This window comes from Solanum lycopersicum, chromosome 9, assembly GCF_036512215.1.
Source record: "Solanum lycopersicum chromosome 9, SLM_r2.1".
NCBI lineage: Eukaryota > Viridiplantae > Streptophyta > Magnoliopsida > Solanales > Solanaceae > Solanum > Solanum lycopersicum.
Window position 1 is genome coordinate 50,205,949 of NC_090808.1, and position 16,751 is coordinate 50,222,699.

General features: G+C 42.2%; 2 protein-coding genes across 2 annotated transcripts; both read left to right on the forward strand.

Moving 5' to 3' along the window:
* The first annotated feature begins 10,060 nt into the window (after positions 1-10,060).
* LOC138338558 (uncharacterized) lies at positions 10,061-14,948 on the forward strand. Its single transcript, XM_069289532.1, has 4 exons — positions 10,061-12,189; positions 12,558-13,113; positions 13,189-13,456; positions 13,528-14,948. Exons 1-4 carry the CDS (start codon positions 10,061-10,063, stop codon positions 14,946-14,948), a joined length of 4,374 nt encoding a protein of 1,457 aa, XP_069145633.1.
* An 84-nt stretch (positions 14,949-15,032) lies between these two features.
* On the forward strand, positions 15,033-16,004 carry LOC138338559 (uncharacterized). Its single transcript, XM_069289533.1, has 2 exons — positions 15,033-15,387; positions 15,595-16,004. The coding sequence occupies exons 1-2, from the start codon at positions 15,033-15,035 to the stop codon at positions 16,002-16,004; spliced, it is 765 nt and encodes a 254-aa protein (XP_069145634.1).
* The last annotated feature ends 747 nt before the right edge of the window (positions 16,005-16,751 follow it).

Sequence of the window (16,751 nt, forward strand, 5' to 3'; positions counted from 1 at the left end):
CCATCTTCTTGTTTTTATTTTTCTTCTTCGTCGTCTCTTTTTATTCTTTCTCTTCCTCTATTTTTAAACTTTTTATTTAAATAATTATTCTCAAACCAATTTGTGTTCCTATTTCACTATTTTTACCTAAAAAACATAACGAGAAAGAGAAATAACAAATCAAAAATTTGTACAATATTATGTTTTCAAACAAAATCTTGGAATCTCTAAAATTACGCTAACAAAAATTCACCATTGATGATCATTTATAAAGCTTCAAATTTTGAATTCATTTTATGAATCTTACGAACTCGTGATTAGTTTGGATAGGTTGATTCTACAAATAATTAAAAATGCAGTTTGAAGTTTATATCTCGATTTTAGAGAGTTTGGTTAAGTTTATAATTGATTTTAGAAGAAATATAAGATTGAAACTCGAAAAAATTAAAGTTTATGAAACTGTATCACAATTGTGTTAAAGTTTAATTAGATATGTTTTATAATTGTATTAAAATTGCATTAAAATCATGAACAATACATTATTAATACATATTGCAAACATCCCTTACGTTCTTAGGGATAAAAAATAAAATAATTTTTAAGCACATATAATACATGTTTTATTCATGAATAACACAAGTTTAATTCAGTCTATAGATCATTGTCTTGTTTTTCTTTAGTTTCAGTTTTCATTTGTTCTTAATTCTCTTTTCTAATTCAACTTTAATATTATGTAATACACTTTTAATGCTACTTTAATTCATTTTGCAATTTATTTGGTTGATTTGTTACTGTTGGATTAATAATTTAATTTATTATTAATACAAGTTTAATTTATTCTTAGATCATTGTATGTTCTTTTATTAATTGCATTTTTCATTCATTCTTATTTCTCTCTTCTAAATCAACTTTAAGATTGTGTAATACACTTTTAATACAAATTTAATTCATTGTGCAGTTTATTTGGTTGATTTGTTACTACTAAATTATTTGTTTAATTCATTAGTGATACAAGTTTAATACACTTTATAGATCGATGTATGTTATTTCATAAGTTATGTTTTTATTCATACTTGATTCTCTTCTAATTCAAGTATAATATTTGTGTAATACACTTTTAATACAAGTTTAATTTATTTGGTAGTTTATTAGTTGATTTGTTATGATCGAATTACTTGTTTAGTTCATTATTGATGCAAGTTTTATTTAGTTTACAGATCATAGTATGTTCTTTCATTTGCTACATTTTGCATTCACGTTTAATTCTCTTCTAATTAAACTTTAATATGTGCATTATATATTTTAAAGTCATGTTTAATTCATTTTGCAACATTTTAAATTTAAGTTTAATTTATTTTGCAGTTTATTAAGTCTCTTCATTTGTTATGATTAAATTACTTGTCTAATTAATTATTGATACGACTTTTATTCAGTCTATAAATTATTGACTACTCCATTAAAAAGTAGAAAGAAATAAAGGAAATAAGAGCAACCAAAGGAGAAGAAAAAAGCATCAGAAAACAAGGGAGAAAGAACAATTAAAAAAAAGCATTAGAAAGCAAGACAGAAAGAACAATAGAAACAAAGCAAGGGTGAAAGAGAATAAAATGAAAACAAGGGAGAGAGAACAGTAGGAATAAAGAAAAGGAGAAAGAGCGACAAAAAAATTGTGAGAGAAAAAGGATAAAGAGGCGATAGACAGAGATAATTGTTGACACCCAATTTTGACCCACGCCGGTATAAATTAATTATCGAGCTTCGTGAGTTTTTCAAATTGTTTAAGTTAATTAGTTTTATAAATCTTGCGAATATATATATATATATATATATATATATATATATATATATATATGTATATGTATATGTATATGTATATGTATATGTATATGTGTATATCTTAAGTTTAGAAAGTATTCTATTGAACTAGTTTACTTTAAATCACGACTATATTTTGAATCATTATTTTATAATTTAAATAGTTATGTTACTAAATAAATAGGCTCGTTAATAAATTTATACCAAATTCGTTTTTAAATCAATTGGCCATTAAATTTAACTCTTTTCCTTTAATCCTTTTGAAGAACTGAATTCAGGCCCAACCTCCTTAATTTCAAACCAATTCCCACATCAGCAGCCCACTTCCTTTCCTCATCCCAACCCAATTCAAACCCAACAGTTCATTTCCCTTTTGTTTATTTTCAGCCCACCCCATTCTCTCTTCCCAATCCCTCAACCCAACCCAATAAAAAACCCTCAACCCAGCCCATACCCGCTCCGACCCGGCCCCCTCCCCTCTTCTTCTTCCCCCTTCCCCTACGCTATTCCCAGAAGAGAGCAAAGCCACGTAGAACTAAAAAAAAGACGCAGAAGAAACAGACCCCAAAAAGGAAACTCCCTTCCCTTCACGCGACCCCTTCCCCAGACGTGACCTCTCTCCCCTTCGCTCTCCTCCTCTCTCTCACCCTCTCTCCCCTTCGCTCTCCTCCTCTCTCTCACCCTCTCTCCCACGCGAGCTGTAACAACTCTTTTCGAGTCGTTTTTCTGCTGCAAATCGTACGATTCGCGCAGGTCTGGCAGCAAAGGAAAGCTGCTTTCGTCCTTGAGACGGGAGATGAGGACATATCACATCGCCTAGAACACCCAACTAATCTCGACCGTCTCTCCTTCCTTCCTCGTTCGGAATGGAGTCAAATTTGCAGGAAAAGTGTGTTTCTCCTTTAAGGGAAAGGATTCGAATTTCAAATTCGAATCCGAAATGGGTCAAGAAATTCGTAATCCCTCCCTCCCTCTTCCGAAAATCCTAATATCCCCCTATACAAACCCCTTCCGTCCTCAAGAAAGGGGGTTAGAGATTTTCATCAAAAATTCGGAAAAGCAGAACTTAGGTTGGACATTTTTTGGTTTAAGAAATTTACAAAGGGTTAGAAATTTTAGTGAGAATTTGAGCGTTGGGATTCCTGAAAGGAAAATTTTCTAAAAAAAAAGAGGAAGCTTTTGTGTTTGTTTTTTGTCTGTTATAGCAGAGCAGTCGAGATTTCTTGGAGGATTTTTCTAAAATTTGGAGAGTGCTACCAAAGGCTTAAGACGAATTCGGGGAAGATATTTTGTCTCCCTTTCTGTTTTGTCGAGGAAGGACAGTTGGGTTAGAACTTTGTCGAGAATTTTAGACGAGAACAGAGGAGAAGTGAGAGTAGAACGCAGACCTGCGTTTTAGCTTCGACCGCGATATCGGTTTTCTCGTTCCGACGATGCTAGTCCCTTTAGGCAACTGTTCGAAACATTAAGTTCGTGGTGGAATAGCTCGCACCAGCTCGTCCTCGTCTCGTTCGCTGCCTCTAAAAGGTAATGTCTACCCCCTTTATGTCTCGTTTTCGATTTTAAATTTTTGTGTGTGCGTGAAGAACTTTGTGTGTTTAGTGTTATTTCATTCACAGCATGTTTTGATGCATATATATATGTATGTATACTTCCCGTAATCCTCCTGCTCCTCGTGATTTATTTTTTGTTTTTTTGTGGTTCTGTTTCGAAAATGATGTCTCCTGTTGCATTGACGATCTGTAGCGCTGTAAGTTATGAAGTTTCGAATAGATGTTTGATGCAACTGGCTTGTTAACCCCCCCCCCCCCCCTTATCAGTGTCCGTCCGTTAGAATATGCCTAGATTGTTCGTGTTTTGTATGTTCGAAGATGATTTTCTCATGCTTTCATTTACCTCATCTTAAGCTCATTTTGCTGTCTCACTTGTTTGTGCATTCAGTCTAGATTGAACTGGTAGATATTATAAGGTGTTTTCTCCGACCGTATAGTCTGTTTCTTTAGCATCTTGGAATGGTTTCGTTTCTTTCTTTTCCTCTATTTTCTTTTCGTTTTATCTTCAAAGACAAACCACTGTTTCTTTTGAATATAAGCCAACGTCATCTATCAAAACTTTCGCTAAATCTATAGTTTAAGGGGTCGTGCTCCTCTTGTAGCAGTACTTATAGTTGGTTTGCCGGATGTTAAGATGACAATGCAATCTATTTTGCTTGTCCGATGTAACTGCTTACTCAGGAATAACTTTAGTTCAGTTTCAAATGATTGTGTGTTGCTTCACTTGGTGTAATCCCTTCAAAGTTAAGTGAGGGATGTTCACATGTTTGAAGCACAAATGATTAGTTGATATTTAATCGTATGATATTTTCAATGGCGTTTCGTTCTTTATTCCTTGCTAAAGTGTTAGAGTTGCGTGTTGTTTGTTTCTCTTCTGACATATGCCTACTATTAAGTTTAAGTAACTACAAAGTATGTCTTGCTTATTTTATTCTCTTTGTTTATGTTAGCTGGATCATGTATTAATTCCGTTGATATATTCTGTTGCATGCGAAACACGTTCGAGGTCATTGTGGACCTCCGCATACCCTCTCTTTGCATTTTCGAGAAAGCCATAAAGGCTTAATTTCCTCTATCAAGTCAAGCCACAAATTAGGCGGACAGATTCTCGAAGTGGAGCTAGTTTAAAGAAGTGAAGGATTCGAAGATGTTTTTTTGCTTTATTTTTATATTTTGTATTTTATTTTGTAATGGGCATAAGACCTCTTGTCGTTTTTATTTTCTTATTTTATTTTGTGCGTTTAGATTAGGACAGGTGCAAAATGGGTTAAAAACCCAAAAACAGGTGGGTCCAAGTTTCGGTCAAGGCGAACAGAACCCGAAGACTTGGACCCAAATCTCTCTCTTCCTCTCTCTCTCTCTTTATTTCTTTGTTTGTGCGTTCGTTTACATTCTCGTTAGTATTAGGATGGGAAAACTCCAAACCCCTCGGAACGCCTATCTATTTTATCAAACTTAAGAAGTTTAACTAAAGGTGGAATTTCAAAGAGATAAATATTTCAAAACTTGTCAAATTTGCCTAGATAAAAATTAATAAGTTCAAAATTGCAAAAGCTAAAACAAAAATAGTCAAATAAGTTAATCGTCGGAAAACCGTTGTTAGCGGAGTGTCTTAGGTTCTTTAAACACCTTCGTAAGACGCTAATAGGAATCCCGAATCCCTTTAATATTTTCAATCGATTTTTTCTGTTAAGTCTTTTGAAAATAAAATTTTTCTTAATTTTCCTTAAAAATTAAGTGGCGACTCCTAAAAAGTCTAAAATAAAACAAACTCTTTTTCGAAATAAACCTTTTTCGATAAAATAGAAATGGCGACTCCGCTGGGGACGGAGGATTCTAACCCTAAGACTAACTTATTTGACTACTTGTAATTAATTGTTTAGTTGTTTAAATACTTAGTTTTTTAGAAATTGCATTTCATGGCATAAATTCCGCCAAACGGCAACTAGTTGCATTAGGAAATGAAAGTTACGCGGCTTACCGCGACTTTCTTCAGAAAAACCCAAGAAGTCATTTGGGAGTATCGAATAAATAGTCGGAATGCGGTCATTCGACGTTATTCGATAGCTCCACCCCGATGTTTGTCCGACTCGGGTAACCGTTTATTTGAAAACAATTCTAGAAAAGCTTAAGTTAGAGCGAAACCAAAACCAAAATTAGGCATCAGCCTAGGACTACTTAATACCCAAGGCGTATTAAGTCCATTTTAGTAGAAAACCACCAAAATCGCGTCTAAGGTCTTCGACCTCACGACGCATCATGTTATTTTACATTCGAAAGTGTATGTGTGAAAAACCAACTTGGGGATAGGGGAAAGTCTAACGGGTTTCTGTTTTGCAGATATGGACCGCTTCCCGAAATTCAACATGGTCATCTCCGCGCCCCCAACTAACAATGTGGCACAACGACTTAGACGGAGATCATAGGCGGACTCTCAACAAGTATGTAGGGGCCTTGACCGAGCTAATCAACATGGACGGTTGGCCAAAGTTGATAGAGGTACTCACGGGGTACTGGGACAGCCAAAGAATGGTCTTCCGTTTTGGAACGGCCGAAATCACACCTACATTGGAAAAAATAAGGGATTGCATAGACACTGTGGGCACGGGTCTAGAAAGAAGAGTCCGAAAACAAGAGGACGTGTTTATCCCCAAAAAACCTTCTGTTGAGAACATCTCGGATTGGTTAGGATTAAAAAAGGATTTCACTTATTGGTGTCAAGATTCCCACATAATGTTCAGAGATCTCTACGTCAGATTTGGACACGCGAGTTTCTATGCCTAGTATAATCGGGAATTTAAGATTTCCTACAGGGAGTGGAACGAGCTCCGCCCGTTGGCATTTGCCATAACTTTGTTGGGAATGATGGTCTTCCTGCACGGCCCGAGCCTGAGCATCAACACCAGAGTCATAACACTTGTCCAGATGCTGTTCAAAGGGTACGAGAATCAAGGGACGACAAAGTACTACTCCGTAGCCCCGGTCATATTGTCAGACATATATCGCGCTTTGGGTAAGTGCAAAGAGGGACATCGGTACTTCCAGGGTTGTAATCTGCTCCTCCAATGGTGGATTCTCAGCCACTTGGCGAAGGGTGCCGGAACTCGAGAACTGCACACTCTCGACAACAAGAACACCCTCAAGGACTTGAACGACTTGTTATTCTGGGCAAACATGAACAATCGGAAAACGAGAGGGAGATGGGCCCAAATTTTCTCCGAGTTGAGAGAAGAGGACCTCCAATGGATGCTCGACCGCTTCATATCCAAAGAAGTTGTCGTAGAAAGTCAAAGATGTGTCGTGCTTCCTCTACCGGGCATTCGAGGAATTCGCCCTTACGCGCCATTCCGAGTCTTACGACAGTTCAGAAGGAGGAAAACTGTGCCTAGAGAAGCGCATTATGCCGCTTATGTGTACGATATTGGGGACGACAGGGTGGACGACGCTACAGAGATGCTCAGAGAATGGAAGAACGCCAGGCGTATGGGCAAAGATAGTATCGCCCCTGACCGATTCAACGCTGGATGTGACGAGGGCTACAAAGCATGGTTGAAGAGGGATATACAAAATGTCTCCTTTCAAATTCCGTGTAGCTTTCACAGTATGACAAACAAAGAGGCCAAAGCAGAGGCCGAATTGCGAGAGCTAAAGGAAGAAGCTAATGAGGTCTACGCCAAGTTCGTAGAGAAACAAGACGTACTCGAGAGGGCAACTCGAGAGATCGAGAGACTGAAGCAAGGGTATGAAGAGTTCGACAACTTGATCCAGCAGAAAATTGAGAGGATGCGATACGAGAGCCTGGAAGACAAAAGGCGTCTGGGCGAAGGCTTTCTGATGATGCTGAGGTACATGTTCCAACAGCACAAAAACCAGAAAGACGACGACGAAGCGGGATCGTCCGGAGCAGCATAGTGGATATCGCCCCTGCGCGGGTTTTTCCTTGTTGTATTCGCATTACTTTAGCCCCGCAGGCCTGATATTATCGCACTTTCTAAATAGCCCCTGCGTGGGTTTGTTTATTTCCCTTTTAAAACATTTCACTCATTGTTAAATATTATTTTTGGGGGGAATCACTTGTCTGGTTTAAATTCACACGTACATCATTCGAATGCGTTAGGCCTACCCTTGGCACAAAAAGGGTCCCCATGCATGATTAGGACGCGTTATCTATGTGCATTTAAATGCTTATGTGTTACGTTGCTTTGAATGAGGATATTGTAAACCCACTCCTAGCCAAAATCCCAAAGAGTATACAGAAGCTACTGTCACAAATGTCTGACCAAAATTCCCGAGTCTCAAGTTTCTCACGCAAAATCCATCTCCCACCACAAATCCTAAATACCGCTCTATCGTCTTAGGAAAGGTGAATCACCGCTATGGAAAAAGGCAAGAACACCCAGACGAAGCTCAGTGAGGAGGAATTGCGAAGAAAGATCGAGCGATTCACTCGAGAGATTCAGAAGGTTAAGGAGGAAGGGCTCAAAGTAGACATGACCACGGCGATCTACAAAGCTGCGGTCACGACCTTGGATGAAGATCTGGCGTCGCAGATAAAGATAAAGAAGGAGGTTGAGATGGAAACCGAAATCCTAAGGAAAAGGTTGAACTTGCTTCGTTTGGAGACACACGAAGGAAAGGCGAGAGAGGCGAAGATAGATATCGAGACTGCTGTGTTGTTGGCCAGAAGCGCGGCGCTCGACGAGGAATTGGCGACCCATAGCAACCTAAAGGGAGGAAAACACCTCGCCTGTGATCAGGGAGCAGATAACGGTGGCCCCGGCCGTGAAGTGATTGACGAGGATGATGAAGAAGAAATCGTCTACAAGACTCCATTTCCGACTGTCTGAAAAAAAAGGGAATGACGTAGCCACAAGACAAGAAATCGCCAAATGTTGTCTTCTAGAAATTTCAATGTTGTTTTTCAATTCCTTTGTAATCACAACGAAAGAATGAATGGAAATTTTCATCTTAAAATCCGAACTACGTTGGGCCTGAATTCTCCTCGCGAGATACGTAGGCAGCCTTCCCCGGCCCGGCCCCTATCACCAAAAATTTTCATTCTCCTCCATGTTTCGGAGATACGAAGAAAAGATCAATGGACGTCGCAGAGCAGCTGCAAGAAGACCATAGCTCAACGTGATTCAGATTTCCCAAGATAGCTTCAAACAAACAAATTCCTGTTTGTTCAAAATATATATCCGTCCTTATTCGTGGGTCAAGATATCCCCAAATAAAGCGACTTGTGTGTTTAATCTGTTTGCTGTGCGATATTATGTATTTTGTACTCAAATATGCGCTAACAAATTTGCCTTTGAGTTGTTTTTACCTCTCAGGTACCTCTTACTGATCTGTATCGATAAAGCTGGCAGATCACCACTACTTTACCAGATTAAAAGGTCCCGCAGATTCCTTCCCCGTTCCAAGTGCAAATACAGACATTGGCGACGACAATGAACAAGTCAGCCTCACAGACGTCGTGGTGGCTCAGCCCACCGCGGCAGAGCAAAATGAGCTTATTGCGCAGCTAATGCAGCAAATAGCTGACATGAGGGTAGAGATGCAACGGAGGCAAGACACTCCTCCGCCCGGGTTTGGCCCCAACTTTCTCGACGCGAGACCTCCTACATACTTTCCTTCATCCAACTCGGATCCTACTCAGCACCGTCCATCGACACCCGTGCACAACCCTTCTAGAATAGATGCGACAGCCCAAAACCCCCAATACGCGTCAGTCTCCTATCAAATCCCCTCACCACTCCCAGACAATCCTCCACAAATACCACCGCGCCCCCAAAGCATTCCAACAGCCCCATTACCCCAAAATCAAACCCAAAATCCCGCCGCCTTCAATTCTCAAACACCGCATCCCCACTTTAACCAAAATACCAATCCCCAAAGTTTTCTGCAAAATTATCAAACCGCACAGAACGTCCCAAGCCCTTCCATAGCTCCACCCCTCCTCAAAAGAACCACTTTTCAAGTTCCTGTCCCAGTCGAGCATGAGGTGCACGGCTCCGAGTTGGACCACTATGAGGAGCAAGAAAGAGAGTGGAGGTCGAGGGAAGAAGCAAAGGTAGACATAAAGGAGGAGATCAGGAGGGCAATGAGGGAATTGCAATGTACTCCAGACGTCGCCGGGTTAAGCTACGCAGAACTATGCATCCACCCAGACTTGAACCTACCTGAAGGGTTCAAGATCCCAAAGTTTGATACCTTCGGCGGGGTGGGCAACCCCATGGCACACCTGAGAGCATACTGTGACCAACTCGTGGGAGTTGGTAAAGATGAAGCCTTGCTGATGAGGTTATTCAGCCGAAGCCTATGTGGTGAGGCCCTGGAGTGGTTCACGTCACATGAAACTCGACAGTGGCTCAGTTGGAGCGCACTGGCTAAGGATTTTATCGACAGATTTGCATACAACGTCGAGATAGTCCCTGATCGGTACTCCTTGGAGAAGATGAAGCAGAAGCCCACAGAAAGCTATCGAGAGTTCACGTACAGGTGGAGGAAAGAGGCAGCGAGGGTGAGGCCTCCGATGACAGAGAAAGATTGTAGAGGTGTTCGTGCGGGTGCAGGAGCCCGAGTATTATGACAGAGTCATCTTATTAATCGGCGCCAAGTTCGCCGATATAGTCAAAGTAGGTGAGACTATCGAAGATGGCCTGAAGTCGGGAAAAATAGCCTGAGTGTCTGCATCGCTTGGGTCTTCCGGAATGATAAGGAAGAAAAGAGAGGAGGTTAACGCTATCTCACACGGAGGAAGAAAGGCCCCCAGAAACTCACCACATCCCCAAGGCCGCTCCTACCCTCCATCAAAGCCTCATCAAGCCTACCGTCCAAACTCAAATCATTCCAGCCACTACAATGCCGGCCCCACTTATCCAAAAGCCCATATTGTGTCGTATCAGAATCCACCCCCGATTCCCCAAAATTTTCCAAACTACCCCCAAGCCTATCAAGTCCCTCCCCACTACCAGAATGTCGCTCCCAGCTGCGCTAATGTACAACCAAGCTATCAAGCGTCGTTCCCCGCATATCAAATACAAACCCCAGCATATCAAAACCCCCATCCAAATTACCAAGCCCCAATGCCAAACTACCAAATAAATCCCCATCCCAGAGCCCAAGCTCCACGACCAAATGCCCGCAATTACCAACAAGTCCCTCCCCCTCAGCAAAGCGGTTATGATCCTCCCCGGCCGAGATTTGAAAAAAGGCCTTCAAGGAAATTTACCACACTTGCTGAAAGCCGGACCAAACTATTTGAGAGGCTAGTCGCAGATGGATACATCAACCCTGCGGGGCCCAAACCTGTGGATGTCAACTCAAAGTTCTACAGGCCAGATCAAAGGTGTGCTTATCATTCCAACAGTGTTGGACATGACACGGAAGATTGCATCAACCTTAAGCACAAAATCCAAGACCTGATCGATCAGGAGGTAGTTTCTCTTCAACCGGCGGCGCCAAGCGTCAACACGAATCCGTTGCCAAATCACGGGGGTGGAAACATCAACATGATAGAAACTGAAGAAGATGAGCGTGAAGCCAAGAGAATTACTCCTGTTGTTCAGGAAGACTTGGAAAGGGCTGTCGCTTCTTTAAGCGTCAAGGAAAAGAGGGAGTTTGTTATTCTGAGACCTGCAAAGGCTGTTGCCTTGGTGCCCTCAAAGACTCTCTCCAAACCCAAGTTTGTGATAGAAACGGCTGCGGCTCAAGGCATGACTAGGTCCGGAAGGTGTTACACTCCTGATGAGCTTGCTCTCGGAGGACAGAAGAAGGACCATGCTAAGAGGCCGATAAGCGAGGGGGAAGCAGAAGAGTTCTGGAGAAGGATGCAACCGAAGGACTATTCCATCGTCAAACATTTAGAGAAAACTCCGGCTCAGATATCTGTGTGGGCCCTGCTGATGAGCTCTCAGTCCCACAGGCAGGCCTTAATGAAAGCTCTTGATGATACATACGTGCCCTCAGGCACAAGCAGCGACAATGTAGCTGCTATGATTCATCGAGTCATTCAGGGACACCACATTAGCTTCTGCGATGATGAGTTGCCGGCCGAAGGGAGAGCCCACAACAAAGCTCTACACATCACCGTGGTGTGCCGCGGAAAGATCGTCAACCGTGTTTTGGTAGACGACGGATCTGGCCTAAACATATGCCCCTTGTCCACGCTGAAGCAGTTGAGGTTTGACCTCGGAAAGTTGGAGAAAAACCAGGTCAATGTGAGAGCATTTGATGGTGTGCAGAGAGAGACGTTAGGAGCGGTGAACTTGACCATCCAAATGGGCCCCACGGAATTCGAGGCAAAGTTCCAGGTGTTGGATATCGACACCAGCTATAACCTTCTTTTGGGAAGGCCATTCATTCATATGGCTGGAGCCATCCCCTCCACTCTTCACCAAGTGATGAAACTAGTATGGAAAAATGAAGAACTAGTTATTCATGGGGAAAGGAGCCATTCAGGTAAGCAGGTGCCGATCTTGGACGAGACGCCGCAAACTTCAGATTTCTACACAGTGGAGTTGGTAAATGCCACCGATGAGGGCTTGACGCCACAGACTCCCATGCCGGCCGTGTACAGAATGATTGCCACGGTAATGCTGCAGAGCGGATTCGAACCAGGTTCTGGACTAGGAAGGAATGCCCAAGGGATCATCAAGCCAGTTCCCGTCTTTGCTCAGGGATCAAAGTATGGTTTGGGGTACATCCCCACAGATGATGATATGAAGATGAAGAGGAGAAGGGATCAAGAGTTGACTAAGCCGATCCCGCATCTCTATCACTCCTTTCCAGTCCGGGTGCATGCCGAGCCTGAAGACGACGGGGAAGAAATTTGTGACCTGTTCTAGGAGATCAATGCCGTCATAGAGGAGGAAGCTGAGCCAGCTGGCATTCGTGATGCTGAACCAGGAGAGATGCTGCAAAATTGGACGTCCACGCTGATCCTGATGCCCCGAACTCTGTGGTAGAATGGAGTTATTTTGTGCATGCCAAAATCGGTGGTCGTTCAGAAGAGGCCCGAGACCCACCATTTCTACATTTTTTTGATTTTTAATTTTGTTATGATTGTTTAAAGGGCGACACGGCCTTGTGCCATGACCCAAATTTGCATTTTGATTCAATTTAAATGAAAGCCTCCTTATTTTGACTTTGTTTATTCGATTGCTTATTATATTTTACTTTTCTAATTTTGTCTGTTTATGATTTCAGTAACATAAGTTACAAACCTGCCAATGTCATGTCATGTCATGAGCTAAACGAGCAAAATGAGGCAAATGACGATGAGGCTGACGACTATGACGAAGAAAGTGGGGAACCAGACTATGTGGTAGAAGAGTTTCGACAGTTCGAGAATCAACATAAACCGAATCTGAAGGAAACAGAGACGGTAAATTTAGGAGATTCAGAATGTGTCAAAGAGGTTAAGATCAGCACTCACCTGAACGAAACTCAGAAGGAGAGCCTCGTTCATTTGCTTGCCGGATACAACGATGTGTTTGTTTGGGAGGTCGGTGACATGCAGGGGCTGAGTACTGATATTGTAGCTCATAAGCTGCCTATCAACCCAGGTTTCGAGCCGGTGAAGCAAAAGACTCAGAAATTCAAGCCTGAATTGAGTTTGAAGATTAAGGAGGAAATCACCAAGCAGATAGAGTCGCAGCTGGTAGAAGTAACGCAATATCCCACCTGGTTGGCGAATGTCGTTCCGATCGCCAAGAAAGATGGAAAAATCAGGATTTGTGTTGATTGCAGAGATCTCAACAAGGCTAGTCCGAAGGATAATTTTCCGTTGCCAAATATCCATATTTTGATTGACAACTGTGCCAAACATGAGATGCAGTCATTTGTGGATTGTTACGCGGGTTATCACCAAATTCTGATGGATGAAGAAGACGCGGAGAAAACGGCCTTCATTACACCTTGGGGGGTATATCACTACAGGGTGATGCTGTTTGGGCTCAAAAACGCCAGTGCCACTTACATGAGAGCCATGACGACTATCTTCCACGACATGATTCACAAGGAAATTGAGGTGTACGTGGACGATGTCATAATCAAATCACGCGAGAGTTCGGATCATTTGACACACCTGAAAAAATTCTTTGAACGTTTGCGTCGGTACAACTTGAAGCTAAACCCCGCCAAATGTGCTTTTGGAGTCCCACTGGGAAATTGTTAGGGTTTATAGTCAGCAGAAGAGGTATTGAGCTCGACCCTTCCAAGATTAAAGCAATTCAGGAGTTACCTCCGCTGAAGACGAGAAAAGAGGTGATGAGTTTCTTGGGGAGGTTAAACTATATCAGCCGGTTTATAGCACAATCGACAGTGGTATGTGAGCCTATCTTCAAGTTGCTTAAGAAAGATGACCCGACTAAGTGGACTGAGGAGTGCCAGACCGCTTTCGACGCTATCAAGAATTACTTGTCTAACCCACCAGTATTGGTTCCTCCGCGAGAAGGGAGTCCTTTGTTGCTGTATTTGTCTGTCTCAGATAACGCCTTTGGATGTGTACTTGGTCAACACGACGAGACAGGGAAGAAGGAAAGGGCTATCTACTACATCAGCAAGAAATTTACTCCGTACGAGTCTCGCTACACTTTGCTGGAGAGAACATGCTGTGCTCTGACGTGGCTTGCCCAGAAGCTGAGACACTATCTGTCGTCGTATACTACATATCTTGTCTCCAGAATGGATCCATTGAAGTATATTTTCCAGAAAGCGATGCCGACCGGGAAGTTAGCTAAATGGCAAATGCTGTTGAGTGAGTTTGACATCGTGTACGTGACTCAGAAGGCAATAAAGGCACAAGCTTTGGCTGATCATCTTGCGGAAAATCCCGTTGACGAAGAATATGAACCTCTCAAGACATATTTTCACGATGAAGAAGTGTCATTTGTGGGTGAAGATATCTCTGAAGCTTATCCAGGTGGGAGATTATTCTTTGATGGAGCGGCAAACCACCAGGGTAAAGGTGTTGGAGCAGTCTTGGTATCAGAATCTTGTCAACACTATCCTATGGCAGCCAAACTGCGATTCAACTGCACAAACAACATGGCTGAGTACGAAGCTTGCATTCTTTGTTTGAAAATGGCCGTTGACATGAATGTTTACGAGTTACTGGTTATCGGAGATTCAGACCTCTTGATTCATCAGGTTCAAGGAGAATGGGCTGTGAAGAACCCGAAGATTGTACCTTACGTACAATATGTGCAAAATCTGTGTAAAAGGTTTCGCAAGATCGAGTTCAGACATACTCCAAGAATACAGAATGAATTAGCTGATGCTCTTGCCACCATCGCTTCAATGATCAAACACCCGGATACTGATTACATCGACCCGTTGGATATAGACTTGAAGGAACATCCAGTCCATTGTTCACATGTTGAATCAGAACCAGATGGTTTGCCTTGGTATTTCGACATAAAAAGGTACTTGGAGTCTGGGACATATCCAGAAGATGCCACATCTAATCAAAAGAAGTCGATACGTCGTATGGCTCTCAATTTCTTTTTGAATGGAGAAGTTCTTTACAGGAGGACTCCAGATTTGGGTCTTTTGAGATGCGTGGATGCTGCTGAAGCCGTGAGGCTTATTGAATAGATACATGCTGGAGTTTGTGGTACACATATGAACGGGCTTACCTTGGCAAGAAAAGTCCTTTGAGCCGGTTATTTCTGGATGACTATGGAGCATGACTGTTGCAAATTCGTGCAAAAATGCCACAAATGTCAAGTGCACGGCGATCTGATAAGGGTGCCACCTCACGAACTCAATGCTATGAGTTCACCTTGGCCATTTGTAGCTTGGGGAATGGATGTCATCGGTCCTATAGAGCCAGCCGCTTCTAATGGACACATATTCATTTTAGTTGCCATCGATTATTTCACCAAGTGGGTGGAAGCAGCCTCTTACAGATCGGTAACCAAGAAAGTGGTGGCCGACTTTGTCCGCAACAATCTGATCTGCCGATTTGGAGTTCCAGAATCCATCATCACCGATAACGATGCAAATCTCAATAGTCATCTGATGAAAGAGATATGTGAACAATTTAAGATTATTCACCGAAGGTCAACTGCTTATCGCCCTCAAATGAACGGAGCTGTAGAGGCCGCCAACAAGAACATCAAGAAGATTCTGAGGAAAATGATTGACAAGCAGCGGGGTTGGCATGAAATGTTGCCATATGCTCTACTGGGTTATCGAACGACGGTCAGAACATCAACTGGGGCTACTCCATACTTGCTAGTATACGGAACAGAAGCAGTCGTACCTGTTGAAGTCGAGATACCGTCACTGAGGATCATCCAAGAAGCTGAGCTAAGTAATGCTGAGTGGGTTAGCAAACGGATTGATCAACTAGCCTTGATTGATGAGAAGAGAATGGTCGCCGTTTGCCATGGCCAGTTGTATAGACAGAGAATGACTCGCGCTTTTCACAAAAGAGTAAGAGCCAGAAATTTTGAAGTTGGTCAGTTGGTTCTTAAGCGTATTTTTCCTCATCAAGACGAGCAAAAAGGAAAGTTCGCACCAAACTGGCAGGGTCCCTACATGGTTCGTAAAGTACTATCTGGAGGTGCTTTGGTCTTGTCAGAAATGGATGGCACTGTATGGCCCAAGCCTATCAACTCAGATGCTGTCAAGAGATACTACGCGTGAACTTTCGCGTTACGTTTTTCCTTTATTTACTTGTAATCGTTCTGTTTGCTTGTATTTGTTCAATCTGAATTATTATCCCTCTTGTGACGAACTACGTCTGACCTGAATTCTCGAGAACAAGATACGTAGGCGGCCTATGTCGGCTTCGGTCACCCCATTTGACCCCTTATCACTTCTTTGTATTTGAACTACGTTTGACCTGATTCCTGCCTCAACGGGATACGTAGGCGCCACAAGGGCTCGATCATATATCTCGTAAGATTTCTATCCCCCTATACAATAGAAACTGGGACAGAATTTTTGAGAGTGACTCAAAAATTCTTCAGAAGAAGCCTTCTCTTCAGCAAGTCAAACTAGAGACATTTCGAGATTTGCGACTGGGACAGAATTTTTGAGAAGATCTCAAAAATTCTGCGATTTGTTCGGTTACAATGGAAAGATGAGCAAGATACTAAATTGGGACAGAAATTTTGAGGATGGCCTCAAAATTTTGTCATAGGTCTTCCCTACAAGTCCGGAATGCCTCTGAAATTCATTCAACAAGCGTCGGGCTCAAAGGAGCTCGTCAAGCCTGACATGACATGACTTGGCAGTGACTCTTTCAAGATACTATTTCTTAAAAAATTTCTTGTTTCTCTTAAAAATTTCCCTTTTATATTTCATCTGTTTTGGCATAAGATAGTTTCTTATCTATCAAGAGTCGGGAAATCGGGAAATCAACCGGAGATGTCAAGACAAGGATCAAAC

What these genes read in the sequence shown, in the direction of transcription:
- LOC138338559 (XM_069289533.1), top strand. Translation starts at nt 15,033, where the DNA reads ATGGAGCATGACTGTTGCAAATTCGTGCAAAAATGCCACAAATGTCAA. An exon ending in TCATCTGATGAAAGAGATAT is followed by an intron (nt 15,388 to 15,594) that starts GTGAACAATTTA and finishes CATACTTGCTAG; the next exon opens with TATACGGAACAGAAGCAGTC.
- LOC138338558 (XM_069289532.1), top strand. Translation starts at nt 10,061, where the DNA reads ATGATAAGGAAGAAAAGAGAGGAGGTTAACGCTATCTCACACGGAGGA. An exon ending in GGGGAAGAAATTTGTGACCT is followed by an intron (nt 12,190 to 12,557) that starts GTTCTAGGAGAT and finishes TTATGATTTCAG; the next exon opens with TAACATAAGTTACAAACCTG. An exon ending in CCTGAAAAAATTCTTTGAAC is followed by an intron (nt 13,457 to 13,527) that starts GTTTGCGTCGGT and finishes GGAAATTGTTAG; the next exon opens with GGTTTATAGTCAGCAGAAGA.